General features: G+C 43.9%; 1 protein-coding gene across 6 annotated transcripts in view; it reads left to right on the forward strand.

Moving 5' to 3' along the window:
• Positions 1 to 19,318: 19,318 nt before the first annotated feature.
• DOCK9 (dedicator of cytokinesis 9) overlaps positions 19,319 to 21,439 on the forward strand; it is a 270,967-nt gene continuing 268,846 nt past the window's right edge. For all 6 annotated transcript variants that reach the window (XM_070408667.1, XM_070408674.1, XM_070408682.1 and 3 more), the window contains exon 1: positions 19,319 to 19,462. In XM_070408667.1, the coding sequence (XP_070264768.1) occupies positions 19,334 to 19,462 (129 nt within the window). In that variant the 5' untranslated portion in view covers positions 19,319 to 19,333. The remainder of the gene's footprint in view (positions 19,463 to 21,439) is intronic.

The following is a 21,439-nucleotide window of genomic DNA, read 5'->3' on the forward strand; positions in this document are numbered from 1 at the left end:
CGGTGGGGATGACTTTCCAAGATAAGGCAGCACTCCAGTTTTTAGGACTTTTTTTTTTTTCTGGGTTGGACTGACATGTACCTCCCTTGAACTGTTCCTAATGCTGTCGTTTGAAATTCCTTGATCAGTCCAAGAAAGTTTTTGTCAATGTAGTGCCTTGCCCATGGCAGCCTATAAAAGCTCCCATTCGGGTTGGTGCTTGTGCTTTATGAGATATTAGGAAGGTTATGACAAAACTGTTGTGGCTAATATCCCCTCCCCTAGTCTGGGCAAGACTGCTCTACTCCACATATTTCCAGGGAAAGCAACTCTGCCATAGACACACGTAGGGCTTTACCGCCAGGCTCCTGTCTCTAATCTACTTGCCATTCCAGGCTCACAGTTCAAGGTGCTGCTCAAACAGCAATGTCTTTCTCCTTTTCCTTTGGTCTGCCATTATAGGCCATCACTGGGATTTCTTCTCATTGCGATGCTCATCCCCCTGTTGAGTAAAGGCACTCAACATTTGTTCAGTTTGTCTCTCATTGAAAGAAACATATTTTGCTACCCTGTCAACCTATGGGTCGAGAAGGGCTTTGATTCATCTTATGTTGTCTGAAACTTAAAAGCTTTAGATTTACGAATGGATGACAATAATGCACACATATTGGTAAGTCTGCCTGGGGTCACTTCGGCAAGTTTGTATAAATGATACTCTTACATCCTAATTAGGATGTGAAACATTGCTCCTTTTATGTATTTATTTTTATTTATTTTTTTATTGATTCCAGAGAGAGGAAGGGACAGGGAGAGAGAGATAGAAACATCGATGAGAGAAAAACATTGATCGACTGCCTTCTGCCTGCCCCCTACTGGGGATTGACCCCACAACCCAGGCATGTCCCCTAAGCACCCGGGGTTGAACCATCAACCTCCATGGGTTGATGCTCAACCAACTGAGCCACGCTGACTGGGCGAAACATTGCCCCTTTTAAAACTGAATCAAGACCTCTGCTTTGTAGAACCACCCAACTACTGACAAGAGATAATTAGATTAACCTAGAAGTTATAGAAGGGAATTGAAAAGTTTAGCAAAAAGACCTTGTGTCTTTTGAGCTAAATATTTTCTATTTCATTTTAATTACGTTTTTGAATTTTTGAGAAAAATGAAAAAATTTAAACCTAGAAAATTTGCGTATACACACAAATCCTCCTTCAATTTAAGTATAAATAAATAGAGAAACACTTTCTTTACCTTAATATCATTTCCCTGAATCTGACTGTATGTGTATTCAATGTGACTGTTAGAGTTGCCAAAGGAGGAACACACAAGGCCAAAAAGGGCGAAGAATTATGAATTTATTAGGTCATCTGGAAAACCAGATGAGCTGAGCCCCGAAATGGTGCCAGCCCCCAAAGATGGGAAGTCAGAGGTTTTTAAAGGACTCTAGGCGGGCTTTTTCTGGGTGGAGAATTCTCTGCGCACGTCCGGATTCTGGGAAAGTCCGGAGGGGAGGGATAATGGTCTTAGCAAGTGGAATGTGGTCTAAGCAAGTAGAAGGTCCATTGTGAAGTGGCCTAAAGGTCAATTCCCAGGGGAGGGGGTATCGATTCAATTATTTGATCAAACCTAACAGTGACTATATTTTTTTTGTAAATGATTTTTTTCTTTTCCCATTTTAATTTTTTTTTAATTTTTTAAAATATTTTATTGATTTTTTACAGATAGGAAAGGAGAGGGATAGAGAGTCAGAAACATCCATGAGAGAGAAACATCCACCGCAACCAAGGTACATGCCCTTGACCAGAATTGAACCTGGGACTCCTCAGTCCACAGGCCGACGCTCTAGCCACTGAGCCAAACCGGTCAGGGCTCTTTTCCCATTTTTATTGGGAACTCCATATCCATTCATTTCCAACTTACCAAAGAAGGAACCATTTTTAAAGTTAGGTTAAAATATATTTTTCCTTTCTCTTGATCCTTCTTAATAACTGACATAAAAGTAGGTTATGTCCTACTTCTAGAAGAGAGCCTATGTATGGCAAGGAATACACGGAAGGGGGTGGGAAAAAAGTCATTTTTCATTTTCTATATTCTAAAATATTGAAAATATCAAAACTGAAATTATCCCTATACAGGATTTTGCTTCCTTTAGAGTTGTGTGGATTTATGGTGAAACTTAAATCCTAGAGAAAATGTAATGACTGTCTAAAAGGAAAAACAAATGTTTCAAAAACATAAACAGAGTAAACTATGGTAGATTTATAAATGAGGTCAGAAAGAAAGAATATGAAGCATCTGTTGCTAATATGCCTTTAGTGCATTTAGTAAAAGTTTACCAATTAAATAGATCTAAACTTTTAAAACTTGCTCTCTGAACTTTCACTGATAGGCAGAAGGGGGAAAGAGCAGACATCTCAGCAAACCATTCTTATCTCATCATTTTTCTGACTCTTTTTGCGTAAGATAAGATTTTTCTTTGACCATAAGGTCAAGTATATGTTTAGATTTTCTAAAGCAGGAGTTTAGACTGAGGTTTCTGGGGTTGAGGCCTGGAATGGAGTCATCACAGAGGTGGAAAGAATGTTAATGCATCTATTAACCCTAAATGACTTACAGACATCACTTCCTTAATTCTTTCACACAATCTCATAAAACAGATATCATCCTTATTTTACAGATAAGCAAAGGTGAGTCTTAGCAAGATCAAGCAACTTGCTAAAAGTGGAGCTGGAATTCAAGCAGAGGTCAGCCTGTCTCTAAAGCTAAAGTACCAAGTGACTCCCATTTAGGATTAATCAAGCTGATAGAAATAAAGGTGGAGAAAAGAATAAGAAAATAGAGTTTAAAATGGGGCCTTTTCCTCAGAGGTGTTAGCGATTGGATTGGAGAGTTAAAATTTGAAGTAGGCAATAGGGCAGGGGTGGGCAACCTTTTTGTGAGTGCGTGCCAAACCAGCAAAATCTCTGACTCAAAATTCTTCTGTGTGCCAACCCTAATTTTTTGAGAACATATTATACCTAATTGATATCTCTTAAGGTGTACGTATGTGAAGAAACTTGAAGAAATAATAAAATTCATTCGAGTGACAAAAACACAGTATATGATGATGAAAAATACATTTATTTTTATTTTTTTTAAATTAAATCTTTATTGTTCAGATTATTACATTTGTTCCTCTTCTCCCCCCCCCCCCATAACTCCCTTCCTTCCAGCTCCCATCCCACCCTCCGCCCTCACTCCCCACCCACTGTCCTCATCCATAGGTGCACGATTTTTGTCCAGTCTCTTCCCGCATCTCCCACACCCCTCCCCCACAAGAATAGTCAGTCCATTCCCTTTCTATGTCCCTCATTCTATTATAATCAACAGTTCATTCTGTTCCTCAGATTATTTATTCACTTGATTCTTAGATTCATTTGTTGATAGATGCATATTTGTTGTTCATAATTTGTATCTTTACCTTTTTCTTCTTCTTCCTCTTCTTAAAGGATACCTTTCAGCATTTCATATAATACTGGTTTGGTGGTGATGAACTCCTTTAGCTTTTCCTTATCTGTGAAGCTCTTTATCTGACCTTCAATTCTGAATGATAGCTTTGCTGGATAAAGTAATCTTGGTTGTAGGTTTTTGGCATTCATCACTTTGAATATTTCTTGCCACTCCCTTCTGGCTTGCAAAGTTTCTGTTGAGAAATCAGCTGACAGTTGTATGGATACTCCCTTATAGGTAACTGAGTTTCTTTCTCTTGCTGCTTTTAAGATTCTCTCTTTGTCTTTTGCTCTTGTCATTTTAATGATGATGTGTCTTGGTGTGGTCCTCTTTGGATTCCTTTTGTTTGTGGTTCTCTGTGCTTCCTGGACTTGTAAGTCTATTTCTTTCACCAGGTGGGGAAAGTTTTCTGTCATTATTTCTTCAAATAGGTTTTCAATATCTTGCTCTCTCTCTCTTCTTCTGGCACCCCTATAATTCTGATGTTGGTGTGCTTGAAGCTGTCCCAGAGGCTCCTTACACTATCTTCGTATTTTCGGGTTCTTTTTTCATTTTGCTTTTCCGGTTGGGTGTTTTTTGCTTCTTCGTATTTCAAATCTTTGACTTGATTCTTGCGCTCCTCTGGTCTGCTGTTGGGAGTCTGTATAATATTCTTTATTTCAGTCAGTGTATGCTTAATTTTTAGTTGGTTCTTTATCACAGCATCAAGGGTCTCACTAGATTTCTTGTAGATCTCAATAAGTTTATTGGCAGCTTCTAGACAGTTCTTGAGAGATCTTAAAAGTGTGGTTCTGAACTCAATATCCTCCCTTGATAGTTTTGTCCTGTTTCTTTGTCTCTGCATTTTTTACGCTTTTTTGGTGCACCCCCTAGTGGTCTTTGTGTGCAGTCTTGTTGTAGTTAAGCCTTGATTGTTGTAGTTAATACTAGAGGGATTTGACCTCCAGGCCGACTGGCTGTGAGAATCAGCTGTGTCTGCAGTGGGAAAACTTCTGTCCTCTGGAGAGGTGCTAATCTAGCCTTTGCCTGAGGCTATCCGGCAAATGGCTCTTCGCAGGGCTTGGGCAGGGCGGGTCGCATGGGATCAACAGGGTGGGCAGAGAGAGCAGTTATGGCTGCTCTCAATCCCATTCCCAGAGGCTCTGCTTCTCAGAATCCCAGCAACCGCTGCAAACCTCGGAGAGAAAGCTGCCCTCGCGTTCCAACCGATGCCAGACAATCCCGCTTCTCCCGTTTGAATCTGAGTCCCTAGAGACTCACCCGGATCTGGATCTCAGAGCCTGGGACTCCCTCCCGATTGACAACGACAACAGTGCCCTCAGCCACCAGCCCACTCCGCACGCACCTCCGTACCTTTGTATTTTCCACACTGTGCCTCCTCTGAGCCTGGGTATGCTGTTCTCTTTCCTTCTAGTTGAAGAATCTCTCCTCAGCCAGCCTTCCTGTGGTTCTGGGTGATGTCTGTTCCATCTTTTAGTTGTATTTTTGAAGTGGTTGTTCGAGGCAGCAAACTCCGGTGTTTACCTATGCCGCCATCTTGGTTTAAAAATACATTTATTTTTTAATGTATACATGTACACTGATAGTCCCACAGAAAACTTTATGACTCGTTTGATATTATCAGTGGGACTTTTGCTGCTGCATCACTGATGACAGAGATTTTACATCAGGTTTATATTTCGTGACCTTCAGAGATATGCACAAGCTACTACTTTCATCCATCAGGCTACTCCTATTATGAGACTTAACAAAATTCATCACTGAGAACAAAGATTCACAAGCTTATGTGGATGAAACCAAAACACTGGTTGGATCTAGGAAGGCAGGGAGAGTTAAGGCAGAGGCATAGAAATTGCTCTTCCCCTCTCTCATCAATCCATGTCTATGGTCTTTAAGATAACTTGTTATGTAAAATTATTTATTTATCTAAGATGCACCTACACTGAATTTATCTGAAAAATAAAAAAGTCGATATTAAGAAAAAATTGTAAATGGAAGATTATAAAAGAGGGTTTTGCATGCCAGCAAAAGTTACTGGCGTGCCATGTTTGGCACGCATGCCAGGGGTTGCCTACCCTTGCGATAGGGTGATAATTGAATCATTAGGCTAGGTTTCAATACTGTATAAGGCTGGCATTGGAGTTAGAGCTTTGAGGTTGGGATGGCCTCTTTATTTGAGACTGAAAGAAAGTTTAGGTTCAGAGTGGAAGTTGCATTAAACACTGGGAAGGGATTGGCACACAGCCCTGTTAACTAAACGTCCTTGATGACAAGAATCACCTGGGTAATTATTGGGATATAAATTCAGGGTCTCACTCAGACCTGCTGAATGCCTGGCTCCTGGGGAAAGAGATACAGTTCACAGAGGAACCCAGCATGGAGTCTGTCATCAGGAAAGTAGGGAGAGGCCAGGCATTGGTCACAGCTCAGGCTTTCCATTAGGATCATGTGGAGAGCTCTTTGTAAATACTGATGCCTGGGCCTTACCCCTCAATTAAATCATAATCTCGGTGGGGGTGGTGGTGGTGGTGGTGGTGGTGGTGGTATAGTATGTTTAAAAATTTCCCCAGGTGAATGGTTTCCCTGAAACCATTGGGAAGCCAGGGTTGAAATAGCAGATATATGGTTTGAAGTGAAAATAGTTAACTCTCTTTTCTGAATTCAACAACCTTTTTATTGGCTATTTTTGCATACCGGTTTATTAATATTTGTATATATGTTTTTACAATAACACTGGAACCTTGAAGGGCAGAGACTTATTAACTGTATCACCTACATATTTAGCACTGTGATATTGAGTAAATAGATACTGCTCTGTGCATATAGGCATTGAAAGGACATCCTTGGTAATTCTGCTCAAGGACAAGAAATATACCATGTGCACCACATGCAAATTCACCCAATGAAAGGCACTTTCCTCTCTATTTGTTTTATGAATTATCAAGACTCACTCAATGCTAAGCAGCTTATTCATTGATTGGAGTTTGGAGAGCCTTGGCTGTCCAGGTCGTTATCTTATCCACAAGCCATTCCTGGCACCAACCCTTTCTAAGCAGCTCCTGCGTTGACCTTTCCTGAACCCAGGCTGGCCCTCAGTGACTTGCCTGATCAATGGAACGTGGCCTTTGGGACTTCCAATGCTAGATTGTAGGAATTCTTGCACCTGTGTTCTGTAGCTCTGGGATTCTTCATGGAGCCCTGAGCTGCCATGTATGAGACCAACGTGCTCCAGAGAATACACAGAGAGTCCCTGAGATTACATGAAAAGGGAGATGCCTGACCAGCCCCCAAAGCACTTCTAGACAAGAGGAGTGTCACAAGATTTAAAGGCCTCTTTAATCCAGCAAAGCACATCATTTAAAAAATATCACTATGATTCTCTAGCTATAAAGAAAAAGAAAGGTTAAACAATTTATAATAAACTAATATCTATTTCAATATTTTAATGCCTCAGGTAAAGCCCAAAGTAATAGTCAGAAAAAAGAACGTACGTGTCTGAAGAATCACTGGAGAATACAAAACTACAAATGCAGGCTCATATGGGTGTGCTTTGCTGGCCAACAGCACAACCCAAATGCCATGGGTAGTGTTGCCTTTGGTGACTTTAGAAGATGAAGAACACATTTCTATATAGTTCTAAACAAGATCAAATACATTACCTCCTGATTTTACACATTACGTGCATTCCTGGAAAATTCAGTATATTTTAAAACAGTATAAAAATGCCGTGTGCTTAGGCATTCTGGTCCTAGGTAAGATGGAGAAAGCATATTCTACCCTGTCTCTCACTGAATGCAGCTACAAAATCTGTGTGGTGCAGTTATTTGAGGACTCTGAAGAGTAAATGGAGCAGATGAATTGAGAAAGAAGACCAGAATTTGTACTACCAATGAAGTGGAAGTGAATTTCCTATTTTGATTTGGTAAACCACTGTCTTTGGATCCTGATCTTGTTCAATCTTATCTTTTTATTTTAAAAATTCTCCTGCTCACTAGAGACTACTTACTGGTGCCTTGTGCGTTGAAAAGCTGACCAGCCCTAGCCTCCTTGGCTCAGTGGATAGAGCGGCAGCCTGCAGACGAGGGGTCCCAGGTTCCGTTTCGGTCAAGGGCACATGCCTGGGTTGCGGGCTCCATCCCCAGTAGGGGGCGTGCAGGAGGCAGCTGATCAATGATTCTCATCATTGATGTTTCTCTCTTTCCTTTTCTCTCTGAAATCAATAAAAATATATTTAACAACAACAACAAAAGCTGACCAATCATTATCAATAAATTGTTCTGATAAAAAAATTAAAACAATAGATAAAAGTGCAAAATAATTTTAAAAATAAGAGTTCTATGAGCAGGCTACTGTTTGAAATGATCATTTCGTAGTATTGAGAGTGTAATTCTATTTTACATATTCTAAAAACTGCAGTTATGAGGTGCTGATAATGCACCTGACAGTTTGAATGTCACCTCATTTTAGAGCCTCATGCTCCCGAATCTTCAGCTCACTCATGTGATATCAAAGATACACGGAAAGGCAAAGAGTGGCCGAAAATTGAGATCATATTTGGGGAATTCTAAGTTGTATTGTTATTTTCATTGGTCAAAATAGATTTTCTTTGTGTGAATTAAAGGGGCGGGCATGCGGGGCACGGGGTTGTATTTCCATTGACTGTCACCCACTGACCTGCTCTCACGGGCACATTGGCCACCGCGGCTCTCGGTCAGTGTAGACCCGAGCTGAGACTCTGCACCATGGGAGGCTGAGAGGAATTTGGCAGCAGCCAAAGGAGGGCCTGAGAAGGAGAAACATTTCCGTCAGGTTAATGAAATCTGTCAGCAGCCGCAGGGCTCCAGAGCATGATTTCCCAGAATGCAAGAGGAGTGGAAAGGCAGCCAGCAAGAGGAGGAGGAGGGATAGGAAGAAAGGAAGAAGTCTTCGTTACACCCAATTATAGCAGGAGTAGGAGGAGTTTGACAGGAGGCAGTTATAAAACAGTAAAATTAACGTATGGCTCAACAATTAGCAAACTGCTGGCCTGGTTCTCTGGGCATTATTTCTAGGGTGCAGCTCTATTGGGGCTGGAGGCAGAAGTGGGTTTGCCTAATTCTGAGGGCCCGGGTGTGCACTGCTCTTTCCAAAGCGTTGGAAGCAGTCCTAGTCATGTACTCATATAGTCTTACATTTTTAAAAATCTATGGAAGCAGGGTATTTTAACTGCAGGCTGTTAAGCCCACAGTGTCTTTCCATCTCAAGCTCCTTCATGGACAGTTTTGAGATTTGCTAAAGGAAAGTTAAGTTGGGAATATACCATATTAACTGCAATTTATTTTTTTTAAACATTTTTATTGATTTCAGAAAGAAAGGGAGAGGGAGAGGGAGAGCTTGAAACATCAACGATGAGAGAATCATTGATCGGCTGCCTCCTGCACACTCCCCACTAGGGATCAAGCCCGCAACCCAGGCATATGCCCTTGACTGGAATCGAACTTGTGATCCTTCAGTTTAGAAAGATGGAATTTAGAAAGATGTTTTGGAACATTTCAATGAAATAATGAGAAACTATAAACTATTTAAATGTACATAAAGGTAGCTTATTTTCCATTTCTTAAAATTAATGGAAACAAAACAGTTAAGAGGAGTGATGAAGTCAGTAGAAGCTTTCTGGGATCAGAAGGAAAACATAACACAAAACTTTCAGATCATACGAAAACCAATCATTCGCTATGAGGAAGGGACATTCTATCAGGAGAAATAGATGGTATTTGGATTGTTTGAAAACTGTGAATTGCAATCACTAACTGGAAAATAATTTTAAGTTCTTATGAATTAAACAGGAAATATTGACATTGATAAGAACATAAAACTCTTAATACTCCAACACAACGAGGATGTCAATGACAAACTGGCTATTGAATACTGCCAGTTGGAAGACATTGACAACAAACTTTAAAATGCACTGAAATATTACAGCTATTTTATGAAAGAAACTTCTTCTTGGAAATTTGACAACATCCAAGAAAGTTTTACAAGACATTACTAACAACTTATGGCAAAGTTAAAAGAAACTTTTCTAAGTTATCAATAATAAAAATTCAATTAAGGGTGCTTAAAGAAAGACTGAATTTTCTTTCTATTCCTTCTATTAAAAATATTACAAAAATCATTGTCTTGAAGAGACTATAAGGGTGTATGCAAACAAAAATTGTAGGAAAAAAGGCATTTTATAGATGCACTAATGGCCCAGAACACAAAATTCGTGCACGGGTACGGTTCCTAGGCCTGGCCTGAGATCAGGGTCATCTTCCCCAGCTGCCCGCAGCTGGCCCTGTCCCCCACTGCCACCCACCCTTTGTTCCCCATTTGCCATCAGGTGATCAGTGCCTGATGGCCAGGGGAAGGGACTGAGAGGTTGGCTGTTTCTGCCAGCTTGCCGACCCTGCCCCTGCTGTGAGTGGCCATCAGGCGATCGGAGCCTGCTGGCCAGGGAAAGGGACCAAGAGGTGGTCAGTGCACCTCATAGTGACTGGTCCAGCGGTTGTTCTGCTGTTAGGGTCAATTTGCATATTACCCTTTTATTATATAGGATTTGTCTTTTTGTGATTGGCTTATTTCACTTAATATAATGTCCTCAAAGTCCATCCATGTTATTGCATGTGTGCGATTTCTTTCTTTTTTAAGGCTGCATAATATTCCATTGTATGTATAGGATACATTCTGCTTATTCATTCCTCTATCATTGGACACTTGAGTTGTTTCCACCTCTTGGCTATTGTGAATAATACTGATAAGAACATGGGTGTACAAATATCTCTTTGAAACCCTGCTTTCAATTATTTTGTATATATACCAAGATGTGGAACTACTAGATCATATGGTAGTTCAACTTTTAATTTTTCAAGGCCCCACCATACTGTTTTGTTTTTTTGTTTTTTTTGTACAGCAACTGCACTACTCTCACCAACAGTACACAGGATTCCAATTTTTTCACATCCTTCGCAACATTTGTTATTTCCTGGATTTTTTTGGTGGGCGGGATGGGGGGAAGAAGGAGGAAGAGGAACCATTTTAATGGGTGTGAAACCTTAATATATATATATATATTTAAATATATTTTATTGATTTTTTACAGAGAGGAAGGGAGAGGGATAGAGAGTCAGAAACATTGATGAGAGAGAAACATTGACCAGCTGCCTCCTGCACATTCCCTACTGGGGATGTGCCCGCAACCAAGGTACATGCCCTTGACCAGAATCGAACCTGGGACCCTTGAGTCCACAGGCCGGCGCTCTATCCACTGAGCCAAACCGGTTAGGGCTATTTTTAAGATCTGGCTGGGGATTTGGTTTTGCTGGGCAAGCACACAGTATCACTGAATCAATTCCCCTCTTTTCATTTATTTATTGATTTGAGAGAGAGAGAGAAACATTGATTTATTGTTCCACTTGTTTATGCACTCATCAGTTGTTTCTTGTATGTGCCCTGACTGGGGATTGAGCCTGCAATCTTGGCACATCTGGACCATGCTCTAACCAACTGAGCTACCTGGCCAGGGCCTCAATTCTTCTCTTCATGACTACTTCCATGGTCATAGTTAGAACACAGGGGGCAGATGCTCAGTGCAGGAGCTGTCGAGCTGCAGTGACTTGGCAGCGGCGGTTCTTGGGTGATGCATCCCGAAACCAGAGAGGAAGGAGCCTGATTCCACCTTTGGCCGTGGGTTATATTGTTGCTGGGGCACTGTTGGCCCTGAATCTAATTTCTTGCACACTTGCATTTGTGTTCCACACCATGTATGACAACAACTTTGCAGAACTTTGCAGAGTGCCCTCTTGCACTCCAGGACCCCCTGGGGGATGTTGGAGAGCTGGTTTCAGCCCAATCCTTTCTTTTTGAGACTTTCCCCAGCCATACTACTTACATTTTAATCCGCCTCATCCAAAATAAATCATAGTCCCTTCCTGGCTTAGTTATCTTAGCTCTTGCTTTTGTCAAAATACGTTTGTATGGGTTGTCTTCTGCACCTGAAGGTAAGCTCCACAAAGAAAATTGATCTTTTAAAAATCATGCTATATCTTCTGTACTAAGAATTGTGTCTAGTGCATAGTGGATTCTCAGTAAATATTTGTTGACTGAATAAATTTGTGTCAATTAACAAAAGATGAGGATAAATTTAATGTTTTACAGAGATGAGTATTTCCTAATGCTCTCTCTAAATGTCATTTTAAGTACATTCCTTATGTGAAAGATAATAGAATGTTTTCAATTTGTACTTTGATGTTAGAAAAAGACAGATCATTCTAAATTATCTAAGCAATATTTCAATGACTGAGAAAAGAGTCAAAATAGGATAAAAGGAAAAAATCTGAAGCAAGAAATATCTTGTGGTTCCCTGTTCTCTGTCCCCAGATCACTTACTTAAAAACAATCTTTATAATTTAATATAATCCTTTTACTAACAATTCCTTACATTTTGCTTATATATTACAGTTTAACTATTCCTTTACTTTAATGGCAAATTTCATTTATTCAGAAGGGCTGTTGATGCAGCTGGATTTTTATCTCTGCCTATTGGATGCCAGAAGTATTGAGAATGGGTATCTAACCAAGTTGCCTGCAGTTTTTCAGAGAGAACAGATTAGGACAGGAAGTCTGGTTATGACACCAATGGCTCAGTGACTGTTTTACTTCTTCCATGCACTCATGATACAGCATAATGAGGGAAGAATTTGCATGTTTAGAAATTTATCTATACAGTGAGGCCTTGACTTACGAGTTTAATTCGTTCCGTGACGGAGCTCGTAACTCAAATTACTCGTATGTCAAATCAAAAAGTGAACGAGTGAGACACATGATGCTGGGCTGATGTTGTGGCGTTCACTGTGATGTTCGCTGCGCCAACTATCGGTGGGGTATCTGAAGCTGGCTCGTAACCCGAATTTTAGTTCACAACTCAAAGCAAAAAATCGGCTGAGAGACGGCTCGTATCTCGAAAAACTCGTTAGTCGGGACACTCGTAAGTCAAGGCCCCACTGTACTAATAATAGAGGGATATGCAAATTGTCCAGGACAGCAGGCTGCGTGGGGTGACCAGGCTGGCGGTGGGGGGGGGGGGGGGGCAGTTGGGGGCTACCAGGCCAGCAGGGGGCAGTGACCAGGCTGGGAGGGGGCAGTTGGGGTGATCAGGCCAGCAGGCAGAGGCGGTTAGGGGTGATCAGGCAGGCAGGCAGGTGAGCAGTTAGGAGCCAGCGGTCCCGGATTGTGAGAGGATTGGCCCTAAACTGGCAGTCGGACATCCCCCGAGGGGTCCTGGATTGGAGAGGGTGCAGGCTGGGCTGAGGGGACCCCCCCTCCCATGAATGAATTTCGTGCACTGGGCCTCTAGTAAAGGAATAAACTACATAGGAACCAAAATTGTCATTGGGTTTATTTCTGGGTAAGGTAAAAGTGATCCCAAATGAAAAACTTGGGATGGAAAAAAGAATGGTAAACAAATAAACTAATAAATATGTGAGCATATCTAACCAAATAGTGACTATATCAAACAAAACTAGCAATGTCTAATTTGTGGGGCTTAAATCAACCCTAAATATAAAAAGTAGGATGGTATTTATCAGGATAGTGCTGACCAGTCATTTTATATCTTTTCTGTGCATTGTTTGGTTATGAGTTCTGTCCATTTTCCTATCGAGTGTTTGGTTTTCTTTCCCCTTAAATTTTGAAGGTCAATTGGAGGATTTTTTTTCACTATTTATCCAATTCCCCCTCCCCCCGCCCCCCTTTGCTTTCTCCCCACTCCTTAATCTATCACCAGTGAATTTCATGTAACCCAGTCCCACCCTTAACTCCCGGGGCCTTCCCTGCTAATGAGTCCAGACTGGGCCTTGGCTTCCTGAGCACCTGGGTTGACAGGAGCCAGTAACTGGGTTGTCATGCCCATATTCTAGATGCCAAAACTGAGGCTTAGAGAGGGAAGCAGAGGTCCCTACTCCCAGCCCACCTCCCCCTCAACTCAGCTCAGAGTTGGCTCACCCAGCTGCTGCCTGTTTGCCATGGTGTTGGAGGAGGAGGAGCCAGTTGGAGGATTTTTAAGGGTCTGCAGTTTTCCCTACTGCTGGAAATGGATGTCTAAATGCTTGCCACTCACATAATGTGGTCTGTGGACCAGCACCACCTGCATTTGTGAAGAGTTTGACATCACCAGGGAGCTTGATAAAACTGAAGAATTTTGGGCACCACGCCTGACATTCTGAATCAGAACTTGCATTTTAACAGGATCTCCAGATGACTTATATGCCTTATAAAGTTTGAGAGGCCCTGGTCTCAATAATTGCTTAAAGGCCTCATATTTCATCTCTTCTAGGAATCTCTTCTGACTAAAATAGAAGTGAAAGAGGGGGTTACATTCCTCCAATACTATTAACCCTAAATGGTGTCTGTAAACTTATCTGTTAGATTAATTGCATACCTTTCCCCAGATGCCTTATTTTGAAGAAAAGGTTGTGTCTTCTATTGATGTTAGTAACATTTTAAAAAGCTTGCTTTCTAAATAAATTAACCAATGTTCTTAGAAAACAGATACAATGAAACATGTAGAAAATGAAGTACAGTGTAATGGTTCCTCAAAAAAAAATTAAATATAAAATTACCATATGATCCAGCAACTCCACTTCTGAGTATACACCAAAACAATTGAAAGCAGAGACCCAAACAAACATTTGCACACCCATGTTTATAACAACAGCCGTGTTATTCACAATGGCCAAAAGGGGAAACCCAAGTGTCCATTGATGGATGAATTGATAAAAAAAGAATGTGGTGTGTGGACACAATGGAATATTGTTCAGCCTTAAAAGGAGGAAATTCCAACAAATGCTAAGTGAAATAAGCTCACAAAAAGAATTATATTGTATGATTCCATTTACATGAGGTACCTAGAGTAGTCAAATTCATAGAGATAGAAAATAGAATGGTGGTTGCCAGGACTGAGGAAAGGGGGGAATCATCGTTTAATGGGTAGAGAATTTCAGTTTGGGATGATGAAAAAAGTGCTGGAGATGGATGTTAATAATGGTTGCACAACAATACGAATGTACTTAATGCCACTGAAATGTATACTTAAAAACGGTTAAAATAGTAAACCTCACATTACATGTATTTTACCACAATAAAAACCCCAAGTCTATTTACCATTAGCTTATAAGAAACTTCAGAATTTTATTATTATACATTTTTATCTCCAGTAATGCCTTATATACAACAGAGTTCATCTTTTTTATAGGTTTAACTTTCATAGGAAAAAATGAGGTATAAAATTAATAGACGCTTATTTTAAATTTGCAATTAATGTAAGGATAAAATAAAGCGTGAAAGCCTCCTCAGCACTTTCTTGGATGCTACAATCCATAGGCCTGACTAATCTTTACAGGTTACTTTATATTTATGCTAAAAACAGATGTACTCTTTCAAGATATTCCTGGAAAAGATTTTATAATAATTATGTATCATTAAGACACATATAAATCCTATAGCAGTGATGGCGAACCTATGACACGCATGTCAGAGGTGACACGTGAACTCATTTTTTTGGTTGATTTTTCTTTGTTAAATGGCATTTAAATATATAAAATAAATATCAAAAATATAAGTCTTTGTTTTACTATGGTTGCAAATATCAAAAAATTTCTATATGTGACACGGCACCAGAGTTAAGTTAGAGTTTTTCAAAATGCTGACACGCCCAGCTCAAAAGGTTCGCCATCACTGTCGTATGGCAACCCTAACAAGAGAACAATGCAGTAAGTGGCTAATTAAACATACATAATATTTGAATTACAAATATTTGAGCATAGTGCAGTCATTTATATGCATATTTTCCAAACAGGCTGCAATTGTATCTCATCTCCACTACCTACTGGTCTCATCCTCAACTAAAGGAAAACTTTCTTGTTATAGTTTTGGGAAAACCAAGACTGGATTACTCCTCAAGCTAAAGTGGATGGATGTATCTTCGAACACACCGTACACACTATCCATTCCTATTCCACTAAGTGCCTGTGCCTGGAGCTGCTGCTCCTTCTGTAAGGGTGTGACTGCCTCTCTCCAGGAATAAGAACTCCCACAATTCCAGGTGGGGATTTAAAAAAATAGTCTTTGGTAAGTGTATTGGTTTCCAAAGGTTGCTGTAATAAAGTACCACAAACTGGGTGACTTAGAACAACAGAATTTATTCTCTTACAGTTCAGAATCAATTGTCAGCACAAGGCCATACTTTCTCCAAAGGCTCAAGGAGAGAATCCTTTGTCTGGTTCAGCTTCTGGTGTTTGCCAGCAATCCTTGGTGTTCCTTGACTTGTAGATGCACCATACCAATCTCTGCCCGTTATTACCACACGGCCTTCTCCCTGTGTGTCTGTGTCTGTGTCTCTTCTCATAAGGACATCAGTTATATTGGTCCAGTATAAACTCATTTTAACTTGGTATCTGCAAAGACCTTATTTGCAAATAAGATCATATTCACAGGTACCAGGGTTAGTACTTCAATATGTATTTTGAGAGGATACAATCCAACCCATAACAGTAGGACCAAGTTTCTGTTGAAACTTAAACATGAGAAATGTTCCATTTGTTAACAGCACACTTTTACCAGGAAGGAGGGTCTCAACTCTAGGTTGCTGGGAACATCAGTCTTTCCGGGCTTAGTTTACATTTCCATGCCTCCTTCTTTGACTGTAAGAGCTTGCAATTGGTTAGACACTGCCAGTGACTCCTGTCAGCACCTTCAATGCCATCCCCAGCTTTCTAAATGAAAATCTGCCAATTCTAGAATACAAGGAGTCAGCTAGCAAGCACAGAATTTAGAGCTGGTAGAGATGATGACGAAATTAGGAGGTTGGAGCTGATCAATTATTCTCTCTCATCATTGATGTTTCTATCTCTCTCTCCCTCTCCCTTCCTCTCTGAAGTAAACTAAAAAAAGAAAAAGAAAAAGAAAAAAGAAGGTTGTGGAGCTCTTCACTTTCCACTTATTAGTGCTCTTTTCTTAAACCAAACAAAACAAAGGGAAATGCCCTGACCAGGTGTGATCGGGGTCCGTCAAGGCTGTGGGTCTGATCCCGGTCAAAGTACATATAAGAAACAACCAATGAATGCATAAACAAGTGAAACAACAAACCAATGTTTCTCTCTCTCTAAAATCAGTAAATAAAAAAATTAAAAACAAACCACAATAGCTAAAATTTAAAAACAAAAAAGAAAACCCACAACCTTGTGTGCTTTTTGTTGTCATATATATATGAAATATGAGAGTATCTATCTATCTATCTAGATAGATAATGATTAGTGATACAAGTTAACATAGTGGATAAAGGTTTGTGCTGTTTGGGACTTCTTCAGAAGTCAGAAACTCAAAGGGAAATCTTAATTTAGAATTCTCAGACTAGCATCTGGCAGTTCTAAGAAGTGAGCTAACGTACACCAGTGTAGCTCAGAGGTGTAAAGTTGGGGTGTGGATGGTCATATAAAACAGCACAGGGTCCCCATGAAAGGCAGGGTAGGGCTGGCCTGTACCTCCCTATACTATTGGGGTCACCCAATCTACTCTTGGAACAGAAGAGGCCTGGGAACTAGGGGTGGGGAACATTGGGCCTGAGGGCTGTATAAGGCCCACAAAATCATTTGTTCTGTCCCTGCCAGGCATTAGGGATGAGTTAATTAAATGTTTGATCAAATATAACAGGCTTTTTCTTGAAATATTAATGTTTAAATAGATTTATTGGGTATATTGTAAAAAATAATAATTAAAAAAACAACAACCCTCCCCCTTCCCCCCCCTCCCCCCAAATATAGCAGGCTAATTTGTAAGTTGGTAATTTTGTATGGCTTGTGAATGATGTTATGAATATCCAAATGGCCCTTGGCAAAAAATGGTTCCCCACTCCTGTTCTAGGCCATTGCCTGATTTCATAGCGGAAATAGGTTACTGTGTGACTGTTTTTGTTATCCACACATTATTTGCTTTGTTTATCTCTCAGTCTGTCAGGCTCACTCAGTGCCACATTCTTCGTTCCAATTCACTAGGAACACAGTCCAATCCAGCAATCGCTTATTGAGTGCTGACTGCATGCCTGACTTCCAGTCTTATTATGTGCCAGACCTGCCCATTAAGTCCTGAATGGCGGTGTTTTGTTTCAAGCACTGGATTGGCAGTTTTCTCTACCACTTTAAGATTCCGCTTTAGGCCAGTGTTTGGTTTTCTGGCAGGGTGGGACGCCATGGGGCCTCCCTCCCCGCAGTAACAGCGGCTACGAGGCCCCTGGACACTCGGGCAGGAGGAGCGACCAGGATTCCCCTGAACGCCGGATGCGAGCTGCCACCGCGCGCCTAGTAAGCCGATCTGGCAGGTAAAAAGCCGTCCATCAGCAGGGTGTGGGCGTGGCCCGCGCAAACTGGCCAATCATCAGAAGCACTCTTAAAGAGGTTCCCTGCCCCGGACCCGCCCAAACCCAAATCCAAATCCAAACCCAATCCACTGAGCATGCGCCTAGGGCCCTGCGCAAATTCTCCCTCCCGGCGCACCTCCTACGCGGCGGGGTCACGGTTAGGCTGCCGAGTGTCCTCAAAAAAGAGGGGAAAAAGAGGAAAGGCGGTGGGTGCCTTTTGGGTTGGAAAAGCGGCGAAGGCTATGTGAAGAGGATCCTCAGAGTGGGAGCTGTCGCTAGCAGCCGCCAGCTCTGGGGTCACGTTGGGTTCGCAGACCCCGCGCTTCAGGGTTTCCTGGGCCCCGCGCTTGGCAGCCTGGCCAGGCCACGGAGGGGCGGCAGAGGCGCATCGTATCATTTAAGCCTCTTGCAGATGATTGGCCTTAGTTTATAGAAGAAATAGGAGCGGTTCAAAAGTTCTGATCCCGTCCAAGGTGACGCAGCAGGTCGCCCTGGCCGGCGGAGGTCTGCGTGACTCGGTAGCAATGGTCCCGGCCTACGACGTCCTCCCGGGGTGCTCCTTAGGCTCCCCAGGCTGCCCACAGTTCGCTCGACGCCTCGGGGGTGAAATGGTGGATTTAGGCCGAGGAGCGCCCCCAGGGGTGTCTGGTGCGCTCCGTCCGGCTCCCCACCACCACAGCTTTGGACGGCCCAGTGCTCCCTGGGTGCTGCAAGAAGGCCACTTTCCTGAAACTTCCGACCCCCCAAGGCGCACAGGGGGGCGTGGTGCCCCCCGAACCTGGACCCTGAGGCTGACTGCAGTTCCCAGGACGCTGGGGGGCTCCACGGGCAGGGATCCCAGAGTCCCAGGGCACAGGCGCCGGTTCCCGGGTATTCGCCCTTCTCCAGCGTGTGCGGCCCTTGCCTTGGGTGGTCGGGCGTGCGGCTTGGGGAGCATCGGACCTGAAAGGAGGCGCCCCCTGAAGTCCCCACCTGCCCCGCAGGCGGCCCGCACGGCTCGCTACCTGCGTCCAGCTGCCTCGCTCCCGCGCCGTGCCCTGCGGGCCGGACAGCCCTGCGGGGCCCGCCCGCCCCGCCGCGCCCGCCCCTCCTCCGTCCGCCCCGCCCCGCGCCGCGCCGGACACCCCGCCCCGAGGAGGCGGCCCGGCGAGCGGCCGCGGAGGGAGGCTGGTGGCATGGGGGAGCCGCTGCCGCTGCGGCCACAGGCACGGTGACCCCCCCCCTCGCCAGCTCAGGCGCCGCTCCGGACGCGGGGAGCTGCGGACGCCGAGGGGGCCGCCTGGGAGCGTGACGGGGCTCGGAGGGCGCGGCGCGGGACGCAGGCAGCGGCGCTGGGAGCCTCGGGCGGACGGGCGGGCGGGGCGCCCAGGGCGCACCTGGCGGCGGCGCGGCCCGGCCGGACCTCGGGAGCTGGCGCGGCGACGGCGGCGAGGATGTCGCAGCTGTCGCTGCCCCCCGCCTCGGCGGAGACTCGGAAGTTCACCCGGGCGCTGAGCAAGCCGGGCACCGCGGCGGAGCTGCGGCAGAGCGTGTCGGAGGTCGTGCGCGGCTCGGTGGTTCTGGTGAGTGCGGGGCGAGGGGCGCGGGGACGCGGGAGGTGGGCGGGCGGCGATCCCCTCCAAGCTCCTCTAAGTGGGTCGGGCTGAGTTGGAGCAGCCGACGCTGCTGGGTCTTAAAGATGAAGATGTGGTGGGAAAGGGGGCGGGGGGCGTTGGACAGGGGAGAAGGGACGGTACTAGAGGAGCGGTAACTTCCAGACCCCACCTGTGTCCGGGGGTCCTCTCCCACTGCTGTCCCTTCCCGGGGGGTGGGCAGGGGGGAGATCGCCACTCCGCGCCCCCCCACCCCCCGGCAGTTTACCTCCTCTGCCACTTGGGAAATGACTGTCCTTCCCCCAGCCCCCAAGCCCTCCCACACCCACTTTCCCCTCGGCATGTGGAGGGGCTTGGCACCTGCCTCCTGGAGGGGCGCAGGGCAGTGGAGGTGGGGGCTTTCTTTTCCAGTCCGCAACCCAGGGTTGGAGTTGGCCCTGCGGACCTTTTGGCTGGGCCGAACTCCAGTAGGGAAGGGGCTCTTCATCCTTTTCTCCATCCCCTTCTTCTAGCCGGCATCCTGATGTTTGGCCTCTTCTTACGAAGGGATAGGGGGCGTGATGGGAACCCTTGGTAATTTCAGTTTCGTGTAAATTACTACGAAGTTTGAAGCAAGCAACTCCGAGATTAACCTGGTTGTAGCAGAAGGTCTTTAGAGAACAGGTCCGTGGATGTGAGGGAGATAAAGTTTTAAATCACCTTCCACAGGCAGGGCTGTTCCTGCTGTATCTGGAAATGCAGTATGCCTGATCACTTGGTGGCATGGGGGAGAGGAGCGATGTTTGAGCAGCAATGTGCTGTCCGGGGCAGCTGGAAACTTTTAGTAGCAACTTGCCTTGTCACTTTTGTTTGTTTTCTTGAAAGGGGCTTGTTTGTGGGTGGGTGACTTGTGGTGTTGGTTGGAACAATGCAAGAAGATGGGCCTTGGAAGTGATTCTCTGGACTTTGTGGCTCTGTGTGTGGGGTATTATCAGGATGGAGTGCCAGGGTCCTACCACAGGGGCTGGGGCATCTTTTTGGTGGCAGATAGATCCCTTTCCTGGGCAGACCCAGGATGACATGGATGATGTTTGTGGAGATTGGAGATGAAGTTTCGCTGATATCCAGATTCAGCTGGCTTGGTTTGATTTTTCTCTCAATTGCTAGCTCTGCCAACTCACTCCAGATTCTGAAAACTCCAATTTGTTCCATAATAAATAAGGATTGAGTTTTTTCTGTTTTACTGAAGTTGATCTGCTGATGGTAAGGAGCAGAGCAGGAGCTGGCAAAAGACCATAACCTGGCATCTCATCCATAATCGGAGCTAACTTCTGTTGCTTTGGCTTTTAAGTAGGATGTCTGCATCTTCCCAACTTCAGACAAAATGTATATGTTAAGGATAAAGCCCACAAACATCTGTGGCACCTTTTCTGTTTTCACACGAGACTTAGTTCTTTAAACTGGGGGCTACTGTCCTCATCAGGGATCTGAGGCAAAAGAAGAGTAAATGAAAACAGGACTGTGCCATAATTTTCAAAGTGCTGGAGGCCAGGGTTGAAGAGGAGGTATTAGTTTAATAAGCCATTAGGTTGAGCACAGAAGTGCCAACAGAGATGCAACACTGCTAATTACTGATGTTCCACAGTCCTTGGATATCTGCTCTTCCTTTTGAAGGATGGCCTACGGATAGTGACTTAGTGCTCATACCTGTGTGTGACATACTTCTACTGTGTCACCTTATGACACTTTTAATAATAGATCAGTTTTCCCTGGATACCCTCAAGCATGAACAGCCAGAAGTCTGGCGGTTGTCTCAGTCCCTAGGGTTGTTTATCTGTGATCACTTGTCTGATGAAACAAATGTAAAATGCAGAAAAGTAGGTGGGCCTGGTCTGGTGAGTGCAAGACTCCCCCTGAAAGGGAAATGCATTGCAATGGTTCTGCATTGCAGAAGGAGGAATTTGGGGT

Source organism: Myotis yumanensis, unplaced genomic scaffold, assembly GCF_028538775.1.
Source record: "Myotis yumanensis isolate MYYU_CA2020_CCGP unplaced genomic scaffold, mMyoYum1.0.hap1 SCAF_3, whole genome shotgun sequence".
Taxonomy (NCBI): Eukaryota; Metazoa; Chordata; class Mammalia; order Chiroptera; family Vespertilionidae; genus Myotis; species Myotis yumanensis.